Source organism: Enoplosus armatus, chromosome 7 (assembly GCF_043641665.1).
Source record: "Enoplosus armatus isolate fEnoArm2 chromosome 7, fEnoArm2.hap1, whole genome shotgun sequence".
Taxonomy (NCBI): Eukaryota; Metazoa; Chordata; class Actinopteri; order Centrarchiformes; family Enoplosidae; genus Enoplosus; species Enoplosus armatus.
In genome coordinates, this window is record NC_092186.1 from 20,494,398 (window position 1) to 20,508,569 (window position 14,172).

The 14,172-nt window shown below is 41.0% G+C and overlaps 2 protein-coding genes across 3 annotated transcripts in view; both read right to left on the minus strand.

Moving 5' to 3' along the window:
- The window catches only part of csnk1g2b (casein kinase 1, gamma 2b), a 33,956-nt gene extending 25,004 nt beyond the window's left edge, over positions 1-8,952 (minus strand). For both annotated transcript variants that reach the window (XM_070909512.1, XM_070909511.1), the window contains exons 1-2: positions 8,858-8,952; positions 4,905-5,689 (exon numbers count right to left, since the gene is read on the minus strand). In XM_070909512.1, coding sequence (XP_070765613.1) covers positions 4,905-5,132 — 228 coding nt within the window. In that variant the 5' untranslated portion in view covers positions 5,133-5,689; positions 8,858-8,952. The remainder of the gene's footprint in view (positions 1-4,904; positions 5,690-8,857) is intronic.
- A 1,948-nt stretch (positions 8,953-10,900) lies between these two features.
- On the minus strand, positions 10,901-13,115 carry dmbx2 (diencephalon/mesencephalon homeobox 2). The gene is made up of 3 exons (XM_070908954.1): positions 12,950-13,115; positions 11,991-12,166; positions 10,901-11,422 (listed from the first exon to the last, which is right to left on the minus strand). The coding sequence occupies exons 1-3, from the start codon at positions 13,113-13,115 to the stop codon at positions 10,901-10,903; spliced, it is 864 nt and encodes a 287-aa protein (XP_070765055.1).
- Positions 13,116-14,172: the final 1,057 nt, after the last annotated feature.

Sequence of the window (14,172 nt, forward strand, 5' to 3'; positions counted from 1 at the left end):
AAGAGAACAGTGCAGTGCTGCAGTAAATTCATGTCACCATAATCACAATCAGGAAAATGTGATTGCTTTACATGTGCATTGAGCATTACATGTCATTTAGTAAATACAAAAAAACTGTCAGTGTAACTCCTTAAAAAAATTGGGAAATGGAAATGCTTTACGATGAACCAGGATGTACACTGACAAGGTACAATTACACAGCACTCACTGCGCTACAGGCACACACCCTATACTATATTCAAACCCATTTTTTGTGCAGTCACAATTTCCACTTATGTATGCAATATATTTCTATATAAAACACTGACACTGTTCTTGCTGCTACTCTGAAGTCACCAACATTTAGACTCTCCTGTGTAAATTTAATGACTGCTACTAAATCATCCTCAAAGCAACAATGTGTGTCTGTGTGAGCGTACAGTGTTGCTGCTGGCTACCGATTCATTAGAGGATTAGCTAGTTGACTGAAGGTAGGCTTTTACATGCTGTTGACATCCAAAGATTTATTCATTTAGTCTGCCCAGCATGCTCTCTGGAGAGCCCGAGCAGGGTAGGGAAGAACTTAAATCGTCAAAATGTCACTTTAATTCTAGCCAAACATGCTGATAGAGCTTTTGTGCCTTCACAGTTCTTAGACAACTGCCTCATGAAGAGCTGGTGAAAGCTGCTGAGCTAGACTGCAACAAGAGCTGTTTATCATGCTTCAGTGGGAGGCAGACAGGAGAGTTCAGTACAACACCTCAGATTCCCCTCAGAGAATCACGACTGACCAGCACCGCGAGTGGCTTCACTCATATAAAGCACTTTACTCCTATGCCTCTGCATCAGTGACTCAGTCAGAGAAAACAAAAGGTCTGCCAGAGACATTCCACCCTTCTCCAAAGATACAGTACAATTACATGCCAAGCAGTACATGGGTGCTCTTTGGAAGCAATACACAACATTTTATGAAATACTTCTAGCATCATTAATCTTTTCTGGCCACTTGGGAGCAGAACTCACAACAAGCTGAACATCAACATGTTTGACCCATCGTTGTCGCAAAAAAGTTATGGCTAACCTGACGAACATACTGTGAGCCTAATATTCACTTTCCTTACAGGAAATCACTGAGAAATGCATCTGTGCTAACTTTGTCAGTGTGTTTTTCGGTGCTGGGCAGGTAGATCATTTCTGTCTAGATCATTTCCCTAAATAACAACACCCAACTCTTTTGAACAGCAAAAATACAGCCTAGTATCCTTTTGAAAACCAAAATGATAGTTGTGTTTCTTTATTTAGTGTAAATGGTGCCGACACCAACAGAGCACATTTACCAGTCAAATAGAAGCCAAGTGTTTCATTTTGTGGTTTGTCCAACTCTTGGAATTAACCTTAATTAGCTTCAGCTCACAAAGTCCAACACGTATCATTTCAGCTAAAGCAATGGAGGCCCCAGGCTAAAAATAAGAAGTTGGACTACCACTGCATTTTTGGGGGGCAAAGGGAAATTTCATTTTCAAATCTGAAATCCACCCATGCATTGACCAAGCACTGCCAACATAGATAAAACACTGCTCTGTATGTTCATGGCTGCCACACAATGTACAGCAGGTCTCTGTGTTTAGTGTGTTTGTCTCCCTTGATGATCACTCCAATATCAGCCCCTCTCCCTGAGCTATGGGAGGCACTGTGCTGTACAATACGTCCCAACACTATAACATTCACTTACTACTGTCCACCTATGTTGGGTAGATGTTATTACAACCACTTGTCATTGTCACAAGTGTTTGTCGCCACAAAGAGGCCTCCAATTGGTTTATTACTTATTACTGATAATACCAGCTTTGCAGGTCTCACAGGCACCTCCTATCTGTCAATGAATGACCAACTACATGAAAAAGGTGGCTACAGTGAAATACAAGCTGTAAAGTTTGTAAGTCCAACTCTTTGCAGAGTGGACTGGCGGAAATGTCAGTGAAAACCGATTCAATTGGATTTCTGAGGCCAAAGAATGGATTAGATGGGTGAGTGCATGTGTCCTGCACCCAAGGCTAACACAATGATAGGGTTAAGAGGGGGCTGATGACCTTGATAACACAGTACCCTGAAGATAGTAGCAGAAAATAAGAAGAGAGAGAGAAAAGCACTACACCAAGATAGCAAGACTGTTCAAATTAAAATAGTATGACACAGTGGTGTGCAAAATGTTCTGGGGGAAAAAAGAGGATTAGATGGTCATTTTCTCAGTGGACAGTTATGTCACCACTCCAGGGGAGTGTATTGACGGAGATGGTGGCATCCCTTTACCCTTTAGATGAGTCTGATGGGTGCTAGTTTATACAGGAAGCCTCGGCAGAAAGCAGACATTAAATGCTGCTGTTTCTTTAAGACATCGGGATCTCCCCTTGGGACTAAAGCCTGCAGTGTACTTACAGCAGTGGCTATATGGTCCTGCCTCCATCACACAGGCGTTTGTCAGTGTGAGAAAGCATCCAGCTGAACCAAAGACTGAACCACTGTGTGTCGACAAGGCCTGCTAACAAAGACAACCTTTCAGCACTCAGCAGTTTCCCCCTTCTCTCTTGCTTTTTGCAGCAACATTCACAGCAGTTCCAAATCCACTGACAGAGGATCTCTTGCACTGGCCTGCCATACATCTCTATCTCTGCTGTCACGTGGTGGAGCGGGGTGACACTAGCATTGACCTTTGTCCCAGGTGCAGGCAGGCACAACCCACATGCCCAACTCTGCAAGTTGGTACACGAGACACACATAAAGGCACCAGCTCAACACTGAGGAATCACAACATGCTGTCCTTCAGAGGCTGGCATTTACAATTCAGAGAGAAATTAAACTAGTTTTAACCAGCCAGATAACAAATTACACTTAGCAAAGCTGCCTTATTGGTTTCCTGGTAGATCAGCAACACTTCATCCAACCAAGTAATAATTTACACTTCCTTAGAGTTTCACAGAGACCAACGGTTGATCAGTTAAGAAATCATATTTGTCTACTTTATTTTAATGGACAGGGGAATGTTAGAAGGAATGTAGTCTATATCAAAGTCTGTATTAGAGCTGAAATGATTAGTTGTTCAATCGATTAGTCTGAAATGATTAATAGATTGTCATAATAATAATCCTGTATCATGTATCACGCAAAAATGCCAATTATTCTTTGGTTTCAGCTTCTCAAATGTAAGCATTTGCTGCTTTCCTCTCTTTCTTAAATAATAAAAAATTTAATTGTGTTTTTGACTGATTGGTCAGGCAAAAGCAAAATACATCATCTTGGATTCTGGGAAATTGTTTTTCACAATTTTGTGACATTTATAGACTAAACGAGTCAATCAGTAAAAAAAATAAACTACAGATTAATAGATGATCAAATATGATTAGTTGCAGTCCTAATATACTAATACTCCTGTCACAGAAAATAAGATTTCTACAGTTTAATGTGTATATATATGGATTCTGTCAAACTGTACAATAAACACAAAAAAAACAGCATTTTCCTTGTCCTATACTTTGTCAACGAGGGAGAAGCCCTCACCATGTCAGGCTTAACAACACCCATGTAGAAGAGTCCAATTTGTCTAGTTAATGTTGAAAACATAAGGCTAAAAGAGATCATTTTTTTCATCGCTGTAGCTTTTCTCCAAAAATACAATTAACAAAAAAACATGAATCACCATCTGAAATTAGTTCTCAAAATGAAATCTGAGTCCTCACAATCAGGCTCTACTGTTACGCGGGCCTTGTCGAGCTTTGTTAACACCATTAACACACTTCATCCTCTCAATATTATGCATTCAGATAAATGCTTGGGTCCAGTGGGCCATGAGATTCATGGAGCAGTGTCATGGCTCTAATGCCAGATCCAGATATAGCTGGACACCATGGGGATAAAAATACCCAAACAGATGGGAGGGTTCACAGGCAAGGGGGGAGAGGCAGCAAGCACAACTGAAGATTTCAGAGGAGAGCAGAACTGCAATTACAGCTGTTTGCAAACCTCTGCCTTCCATGTGGTTAGCAAAGCCTTCAGTGGATGCCCGTTCAGAGATAATGACCTCGCTGGGAGATACAAATGTAAGGATAATCATAATGGTTAAGACGAGTACCACATAACCACATCCACAGTTCGAATCCCGGCCGGGGGACCTTTGTTGCATGTTGTACCCCTCTCTCCCTCAATGTTTCTCTACTGGCTGTCAAATAAAAATAATCTTAAGAATAAAAAATTAAAAAGTAAAAAATCATACACAGACCAGTGTAGAAATCAGCTTCAGTAAAACTACTTAACTTGTAAGGCCTTGCTTACATTAAGGCATTGTCAGAGGAAAAAGAAAATATCAGCCAGTGATCAAAGCGCTACAAGTGGCAACACATTTATAGCAAAGAAATGATGTGCAGAGGAAATGGTTGAGCAGCCACTGGCTGGCACAGAATCTAAGAAAGCAAAGAGGCCATGACATTTCATGTGGTTTTTCACAGTCTGTTTAAATGCTACTAAACCAGTGGCTCTGAAAAAAATGTATTCATGCTGACACAAAACAAAAAGACACAGTAAATTATTGATTGCTCATATGGCCTGGTGTGAGCTTATTAGAGGAGAGCTTGCACAAGAATTGACATAAACTCCATGGGGGGGGGGGGGGGGGGGTGGCAGTTCCTATTTACTTCCTGTGTCTGTATCTCTTAGGTATGAGTTCACTGCACATTGAAATTTGTAAAAATTTGTAAAAATTAAAAACATTTTTAACTGCTAAAAACACATAATAAACATCAAGTAAGCAGGATTCTTCATATAGGACACAGATTGATACTGGAGATGTAGCAGATCAGTGGTGTGGTCGTGCATAAGTGGAGTTGTGAGTTCATATTTCTATGTTACTTCACCAACCATGATGATGCACTTACCAATTTGATGGCCACATATTCGTTAGTATAGAGATTTTTTCCCAACCGCAGCTCTCCAAAGTTCCCGCAGCCGATTTTTTTACCCACACGGAAGTTTGGGCCAACCATAAGAACTCCAGAATTGGTCCCTGAACTTCGGCCCCCATGTCCAGTCCTGCTGCCTGCTGTCTTAGACATCTTTTTCCCTTCCTCTGTCTCTCCCTTGCCCCCTCTCTTGTCAAAATCCATAAGCTTGTGATACCCTGGCCTCTCCACGGTTATTCTCCAGCCATGCAAACCATAGAAACTCCAATAACAACGACAGAGAAGGCTTTAGAGAGGGGGGGGGACAAATCTCACAGGACAGAGGAAAGGTGTTGCTGTTAAAATGTGCAATGGTTCAGAAGACACTTAAACGAGCTGAAACTACAGACAGCTCTTTTGCTGAGTGCTTCCCTTTTTTTCTTCGTTCCTTGTTTACCAGAGGGGCTCCTTCCTTGTATGTTTCTCCAGCTACAGTCTCAGAGCAGCATGTCCCTGCCTGAGGAATAGGCAGGTTGTGCTAGGATGTGCCCACAGACACACATACAATACTAGTCATAAAAAAGCCCTCCGAAACCCAGCTACTGCATCCACAAGGCCACTTGGGAACATCTCCTGGAGTGCCTCATTCCTTCCAGTCAGCCTTCAGTGACACAGTGGACACTCTCCATGTTGCAGGGCCACAGCAGACAAGGCAACCCAGATTTAGAGAAAACAGCGACAAGAAAGACAGGTAACGGATGGGTTTGATGTCAGCTGGAGATCTGCAGAGGCAAAAACAGACAGAAATCAGTTTGTTTTCTGTATAGCCTGGAACAAAAACACAAGAATTACTTATTCTTACAATATCTTTTGGCCTGTTTAAAGATTTGAAAAATGGATAAAACAGATATTCACTATGTTTACTAACTGCAGATGAGATACCCTCTCCAGTAGCCATCCCATTCTACAATTACAATTAAATGTACTGTCAAACACTATACAAGCATAATCTGTGAAGCGATCAATATAAGCCAAAATACTGGAAAACTTAACAAATCAATCATCAACTGTTCCCATAACACTCCCTGGCCACAAAGAGATTAAAATCTTAGAAAAAAATACTTAAAACCTTTTACTTGAAGATCAAATTATGTCTACTGTGGCTGTTCTTTACTACAGCTGAAATGAGATCTTGCTCCAGACAGGCAAAAGGCAAATTCAATAAAGCAATCGATATGAGCGGAAATATTCCACAGTGGACCTCAGATGTTTGAAAAATATATCTTTTACAATTAAACCACAATTTTTTGAAAGCCCAAAACACAGTGCATTACAGGGATTTGGTAAATCACAAAGTCGTATTCTTTTAAACATGACTGTATGTATCTTATGCACTGAAACACTGTTGAGCTACGTTTCAGGCTAAAATAGTGCACAGTGGTAATGTGGTAATGTGTATAAACACACAACCAAGAGGCCAAGATTAAAAAAAAAGTCAAAGTAAAAAGTGACAAGATATCAGACTATGGTATACACAACTATAGAAGCAATGCTAGGCACAAACAACATTGATAACAACCATAATTTCAGTTTTCATTGACAGTGTAACTTGGCCATCTCTGTACAGCTTTTTGTTAGCAATCCCATGCAGATGTCTCCAGAGCAGCTCTCCTAACTCCCCTACGTCCATGATCTAAGATGTTGGTGGTGCTGAAGAGAACAGGTAATGCAGGCACTAGCGATGGGCAGCTACTCTTTCCTTTGGAAAGGCACTTACGCAGATCAATGACTGCTGTAATGGTTCATCTCATCATAACATTTGCATCATTGGGAAGCATATTATTGGAAGGATTTGGATAGTCTAGTCTAGTCTAGCTAGCTCCACTGTATCTCACAGAGTAAGAACTAAAATAGCCATCACAGGACTGAATGAACAGTATTATCAGACATAAGTATGCTAATGATGAGTGAGTATTGTTTTGTGTAGGATATTTATTGAAATCCTTTACACATGATACCTTTCTGACTTATATCTTCTACACAAAGTTTATTCCACGAACAATTGGAGGGATTACATTTTCTTGAGGAGGTAAAGCTATATCGAAACTACACTAGCTAGTGAAGCCTGAAATGTTTTGAGGCGCAAGTGTGGGTAAATAAACAATATAAAAATCAACTGGAAATCGTGAGTATGTGTGTTTTATTTCACTACTGCAGTCAGCACGTAGTCAACACATTTGTAGGCCAGGTATGCAGTCAATCATTACACTGTCATGTCTTCCTTGTAGCATGACGCATGGCAACTCTTACTCTAGGAAATGAGACTAGTCTACCTGGTCACAAGATTGGAAATACAATAACCTAGCTGAGTAAAGCTACTATCAAACTATCACAACAACTGAAATGGTAAAATGCACTATGCCAAGCACTTCATTTGTCAAGGTGACCCAAAAAAACAATACTAATCCATACACTTAATACAAACGTATGTTAATAGATAGAGATAAGATAGAGATGTCCCTGCTAACAACAAAGATCTAAATAACTTACTGTTACGGGTAACTCTTAGGCAATCTTGGCCCATATGTCTAGACTGTCTCATTTCAGGAAGTTGTGTATTGTTTTTCATAACAGCTCTTTGGCATACCTACCAAGTTGTTTAAAAAACAGTGAGTTAGTAGTCATATATTTCAAGTTTTGAGGTGGCACTTAAAAATTCAAAGATAAATTCCTATGAATGATATCTCGCCATAACAAAATATTGGAGTAGACAGTGGCTCTAACGTCAGCTACTATTAACGTTGTAGTCAATACGGTTAGCTAGCTTGTAATAACACGACGCAAGACTATTTAAAACGTTATAATAAGGAATACAACTACCAACAGAGAACCTCAAACTGACAATAAACAGTAGTACCCGGACCAGACTGACAAGTTTTCCTGGCCGTGGTACAAAATATATGTCTTTTAGAGCTTAATGCTAGCTAACCGCTAACTGGCTACCGAATTGTGCTTGGCAGCTGTCATTTAACGTTAGTTTTGGGTGATTCAAAGTACCTTATTTCTGTCTTTGATTGCACTAAGTTTGTTTTCTGATACGAGATGAGAAAAAGAAAGTCTAATCGTACAAGCAAACCCCGACAAGTGTCTTCAGAAAACCTAGGGTTAACATTTGACTAGCTTGCTGGCTCGGCGGACAAGGCCAGATACTCTCAGGCTACCCTAGCAAGCTCAAGTTAGCTAGCTTGATATCGTTCAGTCGTAGCCAATTTGTTTCTGTTAAACCACTTTCCTGTGCTGTTTAAATACAGCATTAACGGTAAATTAATGTAGGGTAGACGTTTATCTTCACGTTGCAACTCAATCGAAATGTCACACAGCAGTATTAATCTAACCTAGCTAGCACCTACCAAAAACACCGTCCCTCTTGGCCCAACGCCTGATAAAAAACAGCTAACGATGTTAACAGCTAATCTGTTAAAAACACTGTGACACAAGAACACACGCCAGCTAACCGTTAGGGAACTGATGCAAATTGAACAAGTCGAGGCAGGACAGAGCATAAAATATTCATTGATTGACAATCCCTATGCTACATTAAACTGGTTAGTTAGTAAATACTTAATAACTGAGAAATAACAACGTCCCAAGCGACGTTGTAACTAGTTAATGTCATCGACATTGCGATAAAGGGGATCGTTGTTTCACCTGAGAGTAGCGTTTTGAGTTCAGATTCCAGATATAGCCATTACCCTGACCACTGCCGGGCAACTCCTTAATCCTAAACAACCGACTGCACACCAACGGCAGCCTGGGATCTCTTACCGCTTAGCTCACTAGCTAGCCATTTAGCAGGCTAGCTCACGAAACATTAGCAAGAACGTAAATGTGCTGCGAGACGGTGTCTTTAAAAAATAACAGTTACGGACATATTTCTGTCGCCATGTTACCTTTAACTTGCAGCTATCGAAACGCAGTCGAAGTCATGGTTCTCCGTTCGTGGGTATCTTTCTCATTTCGTTGCTCTTCCTTAAGTTGATTTTGCTGTTGTCTCTTTAAGCCTCCCTCGGCTACCGATACCCAGCTACAGCGTCACACAGGCTCGCAGCACTGTGCTACGCTGAAAAAGTAACGCAATTGGTTTGGGGAATAAGGAAAAACATCAGGCGTGCGTAGCTCATTGAGTCGCTGCTCCAAACTGGACATTTTGGTTGACAAATTATTGTCCTAAATATGACCCCCTCAAACATGAGTTATCCCACAGGTGTATCCAAAGTATGACCAGTACTTGAGTCAATACTTCTGTTACCTGCACTAATATATTGTATATCTCATCTTAAACAGCTCTCACTTTGTTATATTTTAACAGATTAAATTATTTTGAACAGTTGCGAATACTGTATGTTGATTCCCAGCTGAAATCCTGATGTGGAATTTAGACCAGATATATTGAAATTTGTTCATCTTTTCTATCAGTTCCACAACCGGAATATGTGCACACTGATGAGTTTACTCATACCATAGTAAAAATGTTGGTGAAACTAGATTGAGAGCTGAAATAATTTAACGATTAACCAGTTAGTCAATTGACAGAAAAATAATTTATTTTAAAAAAAATAATTTATTTAATTTATTTAAAAATAATTTTATTTGACGGGGACAGTGCATAGCTAATTTACATATGTAGTCCATGGGCAGGAAACAGAGAATAACATCTCTATTAAGAAATGTTTTCTCATGTTTTAAGCAAAAATGCTAATATGTCACTTGTTCCAGCATGTCAAATGTGAATATGTGCTGGTTTTCTTAGTCTTTTATGACCGATAAAAACTGAATATATCTTTGGGTTTTGGAGCAAAAATTTAAATATGTTGACTTGGGCTCTGGGAAATTTTGATGGGTAGTCTATACACTTTCGGTTTATAAACAATGAGTCAATAAATCAATAAAACAAGTGACAGACTAATTGACAATGAAAACCGTAACCTAATTCACATCCCAGGGAATGATATTGGAGAGGAGCTTTGATCATATGGTCCATCTCTGATTCAGGAGCTGAAAAATATGCCCGTTTAAAAATAAAATGTAAATCTAAAATGTGACTTCATAATCCTGTTTGCCTTCGTACAAACCTTCTAATATTTGGTCTCTGTCAAATGAAAGTTTGTCTCACTTGCTGTCCACATGATTTAAATACTTTTTTTGTGAAAAGTCAGACTCTTTTCTTTCTACAGGCAGCTGTCCTTATATCTTAAGGATAGTACCCCCAAGACACCAAATGTCATGTAAAATTGAACAACTTGTAGAAGTAGATAAACCATTTGTTGAAATTTATTCACCCCCTCAGCCTTATACCAAATAGGTTGCATCTTTTTCCTGAAAGAGACCACTGAATGAATACAAAAACTACACCTTACTCTTGTGTCTCAAAATAGTTTTTAAGTGAGTGAAACCCATCCTACTGGCTGCACTACTAAACCTCACAAAAACCAAAAGAAAAAAACAGAGAATTCAGGTACAAATAAATTTATTTCACATTTCTATGTAGCAGTGCCTAGTTACAATAAGGAACTTCTCTCAAATGCTTTTTCCACAATTATTACTGCGTAGTTACTTGGCAGTGTAGTCAGCTAAATGATGCTGCAGGAGACAATGGTATCTTTAAATGTGGTGTTTTCACTGCTTGTTGTCTGAAACCAAAATGTGCGAAAACTCAAGCAAACTAAAAACCAGCCTGTAGTAGATCCAAATTAGACTTTGTGTACTAAAAAAAACTCTGGAAGTACATGACTGTGCAGCTTTACATCCCTTTAGACAGGCAATAAAGCTCACTAAATAAAAATTCTGTGCTCTGTCTGTAGTCATGTTTACAGGAACAAGGCAGTAAGTGCTTCTCTACCTTGTTCCCTGTCTATTCCCACGCAGGGTTGCTTCAGGTACGCCTGAATCCACAAGGAGCAGAGATCCCGGGCTGTAGGTGTACAGGTCTACAGTTACAGCCCCAGGTGAGGGTGAGGCACAGCTTTATTGGAACAAGCAGTCTGAAGGGAGAGGCTACAGTTTTTAGTAACTGGCAGTGGAGGAACCCCAAGGGCGGACCTGTGCTGCTGTATGATGGGCCAGAAGACCGGGGGGAGGGCGAGCTCAGTGGACAGCACTCCCACAAGCGGCTGGTGCGGTGGGTGGCTGTAGCGCTCCCCTGTCATGAAGGGGAAAAGCGGAGGAGAGTGAAGTCGGAGGGGGCACCGTGAAACGTCAAAGTCTGAATGAGCGAGAGGTGGGCAAACATCCCTAGTTTTATCCATATGAAGAGGAGGAGGAGGAGGAGGAGGACAGCGATGAGGATGGATGTTGCTGTCAATGTGTGATGTGGCGATGTCCTGTTTGTCTTCGGCCCTGACTTCCTCCTGTCCCACCTTGCTGCGATGTGGTGCCTCCTCCAGACTGTGGTCTCTGGGGAGTGGGGAGCACCTCTGACCTTTACGAAACTTTGCCCTCCTGTTCTTGAACCACACCTGGATGAGTAAACAGCAAAGTTAAATTTATTTATATGGCACGATTCACACACAAGGCAGTTTCAAAGTGCTTTACGAGCATTTAAACTTTAAAAGGATCTGGAAACTTTAAAAGATTCCATAAAAAATGAGAACATACTGTATGTTGAAATTTAGAGGCAATCCTGATACGAATATGAGGGCAGCAGTACAGCGGCCAAATCACACATAAGAATCGCAAAACAAACACACAAGGACAAGAGGCAAAAACATAAATAACTAAAATCTTATCTAGAAACTGAGCTATAAGACTAAACATCATACACCAGTAACACCATACTTTATCTATATGTCAATAAAGCTATATATATATATATATATATATATGTGTACAAGTATGTATAGATTTGCTGTACTCCATAAAATAGTATTTGTGTTTTTAAGATCCATATCATCCACTTTCTTGTAAATGCAGCAGGGTTTTATTCATGCTTTGCTGCTAAATGTTCATCATAGATTAACAACTACAAACATGCAGTGTTGGTTTCAGCAGGTTCACAGTCAGGTGTCAGGCAGCGTGTGCTCTCACCTGTATGCGAGCCTCAGGCAGGTTGATGCAGACAGCCAGCCTCTCTCTCATGCCGACATCTGGGTACTGTGTCTGCTGGAAGGCTTTCTCCAGAGCCTGCAGCTGCGACACTGTGAACGCCGTTCGGCTGCGGCGCTGCTTCTGCTGGTTGCCATAGCGAGCCTCCAGAATAAGCTCTGACAGGACGGACGGAGAGAAACAAAGAGTCATCATCAAAATACACACTGAGTCAGCAGCAGTCTCTCCAACTTACTGTGATAAGGAGCACGACAGGGGAGTCATTTGACCCACTTAGACTCAGTTTGGACTGATTTTAGACTTAGAAAGTTACCTCCTTTCTTAGATACACATTAATATAGTAAAGTATAAATTCATAGCAGGCTTTGCATCAGTGGAAGTTGTATCATATGAATGCCAGATATCAACAGTGGTGGAAGAAGTGTAAAGATTATTCACTTAAGTCAAAGTAGCACTAACCCTAACCCATTACAAATCCTGCATTTATGCTTTCACTTAGTGGAAGTACAAGCAATTTTATCAACAAAATAATGTGTAAGTGGCATTGCAATGTTGGAGCTGGTTGAGATGGAGCTCTTTTTAACTCATTTATAGACTGCTGGGCAATTAAATCCCTTTTTAAAAAAAGCATATTTTCATATATAAAATCTTTGTTCTGGGTGGAAGAAGAACTGAGATCTTTTACTAAAGTAAAGGTAGCAGTACAACAGTGCAGATCAGGTAAAAGCACAAACGTATTAGCACCAGAATATACTTACAGAAGCCTACCAAAAGTGAGAAGTGCTCATTATGCAGAATGGCCTCTGGTGTTCAGAATGAGGCATTGTATTATATTATTAATTGTGTTATTATTATTGTTTTAAGCATTAATGTGTACGCATCACTTCTTGGACTGAAGCCTCTTGAAGTGTTCGGGTCTGTGCAGGACGACGGTGACCTACCTGCCAGCCTCTCGGCCACAGAGAGGGTGTGCACCGCGGGGCTGGCTGCGGAGTAAACGTGGTACTGCTCCGCCATCTGGTGGCGCAGGTCGAACAGCATGGAGTTAACGCCGTGGAGCGGGTACACGCCACCGCTGGACGCCCCGCAGAAATTCAAGGAGTTCATATTGAATCTAAGGAAACAGAGAGAGCTGTTTTACTGAGTGAAGGCCGTGTTTTTAACAGGTATGTGTACACTCAAACCCTGCAGGAAAAGTCTCTAAAATGTTCTATATACACTTGTTATGAGGCCAAAGATGTTATTATCTGTTAAATTAGAAAAAAATAGCCAACAAATACGCACACCTGCGACACACACATTATTTCTCAACGCTCCCTAAAGTACTATTATTACTGTCAAAGTAGTTCAGTTAATTCATATATATGTATGAATTGGTAAACATTCAATTCAAGATCAATTTGGACTAGTTTGAGTGCTCAAACCTAGAAACCCAGGTTTGCATCTTTCGCCACAAAAGCTGCAGCCCCCCCCCCCCCCCCCCAGCGGCTTTCTCAGTGGTGAAAACATCTTTAAAAGCTCTTCTGTCCGCGCAGCTCGTCCAGTATCCTTGGCTGTTTACCTGAGATCCGGACCCTGAGCAGCAGCGCCAGATCCAGGTGCGCTGTTTACGCACAGGAGTCGACCTCGGTGAGCTGCAGTCCAAGTATTTCCTAGTCCAGTTTGGGCCTTATATCCTCGCACACCAGCTCTCTTTGTCGTTGCACGGATCTAATTCTCCGAAACCATTCTCACCCACGACTATTTAAGAAGCATTTACCCAGGCTCCCCTCAGCCATTAGCCAATAGAAAGAAAGGTATTAGCCGGGATTAGGTGGGATGAGGGAAGAGAGGGGGGTTGCAAGGGGCTCAAGTTTTTGAAACTATTGAACTTGGGGAGATTTATGCCAAGGATCCCCCTATAACTGAGCGTTTCATTCCCTCCCGTTAATACAATTAAAACAATGTGGTCGGCTAATCTCCGAGGCAGGGCAGATTAAAATAACAGCCTTTGATTGTGCTCTCCCTCTCAGCCCCCTTTCTCCCATACCGCTGGCTTTGACAGTCTCCCCTCGGAGGGGGTTTGTTTTGCTAACAGGCACCATATTTTGCCTATAAACTGTCACCATGTGAAGTTAATCTGAATCCTGCGCAATGTGAACAAATTCAAAAAGATCCAGCTGAG

Coding starts and splice junctions, on each gene's coding strand:
- dmbx2 (XM_070908954.1), bottom strand. CDS start 13,115: ATGAACTCCTTGAATTTCTGCGGGGCGTCCAGCGGTGGCGTGTACCCG. Junction 12,167..12,949: donor TGTGGCCGAGAGGCTGGCAG/GTAGGTCACCGT, acceptor CCGTCCTGTCAG/AGCTTATTCTGGAGGCTCGC. Junction 11,423..11,990: donor TGCCTGAGGCTCGCATACAG/GTGAGAGCACAC, acceptor TTACTCATCCAG/GTGTGGTTCAAGAACAGGAG.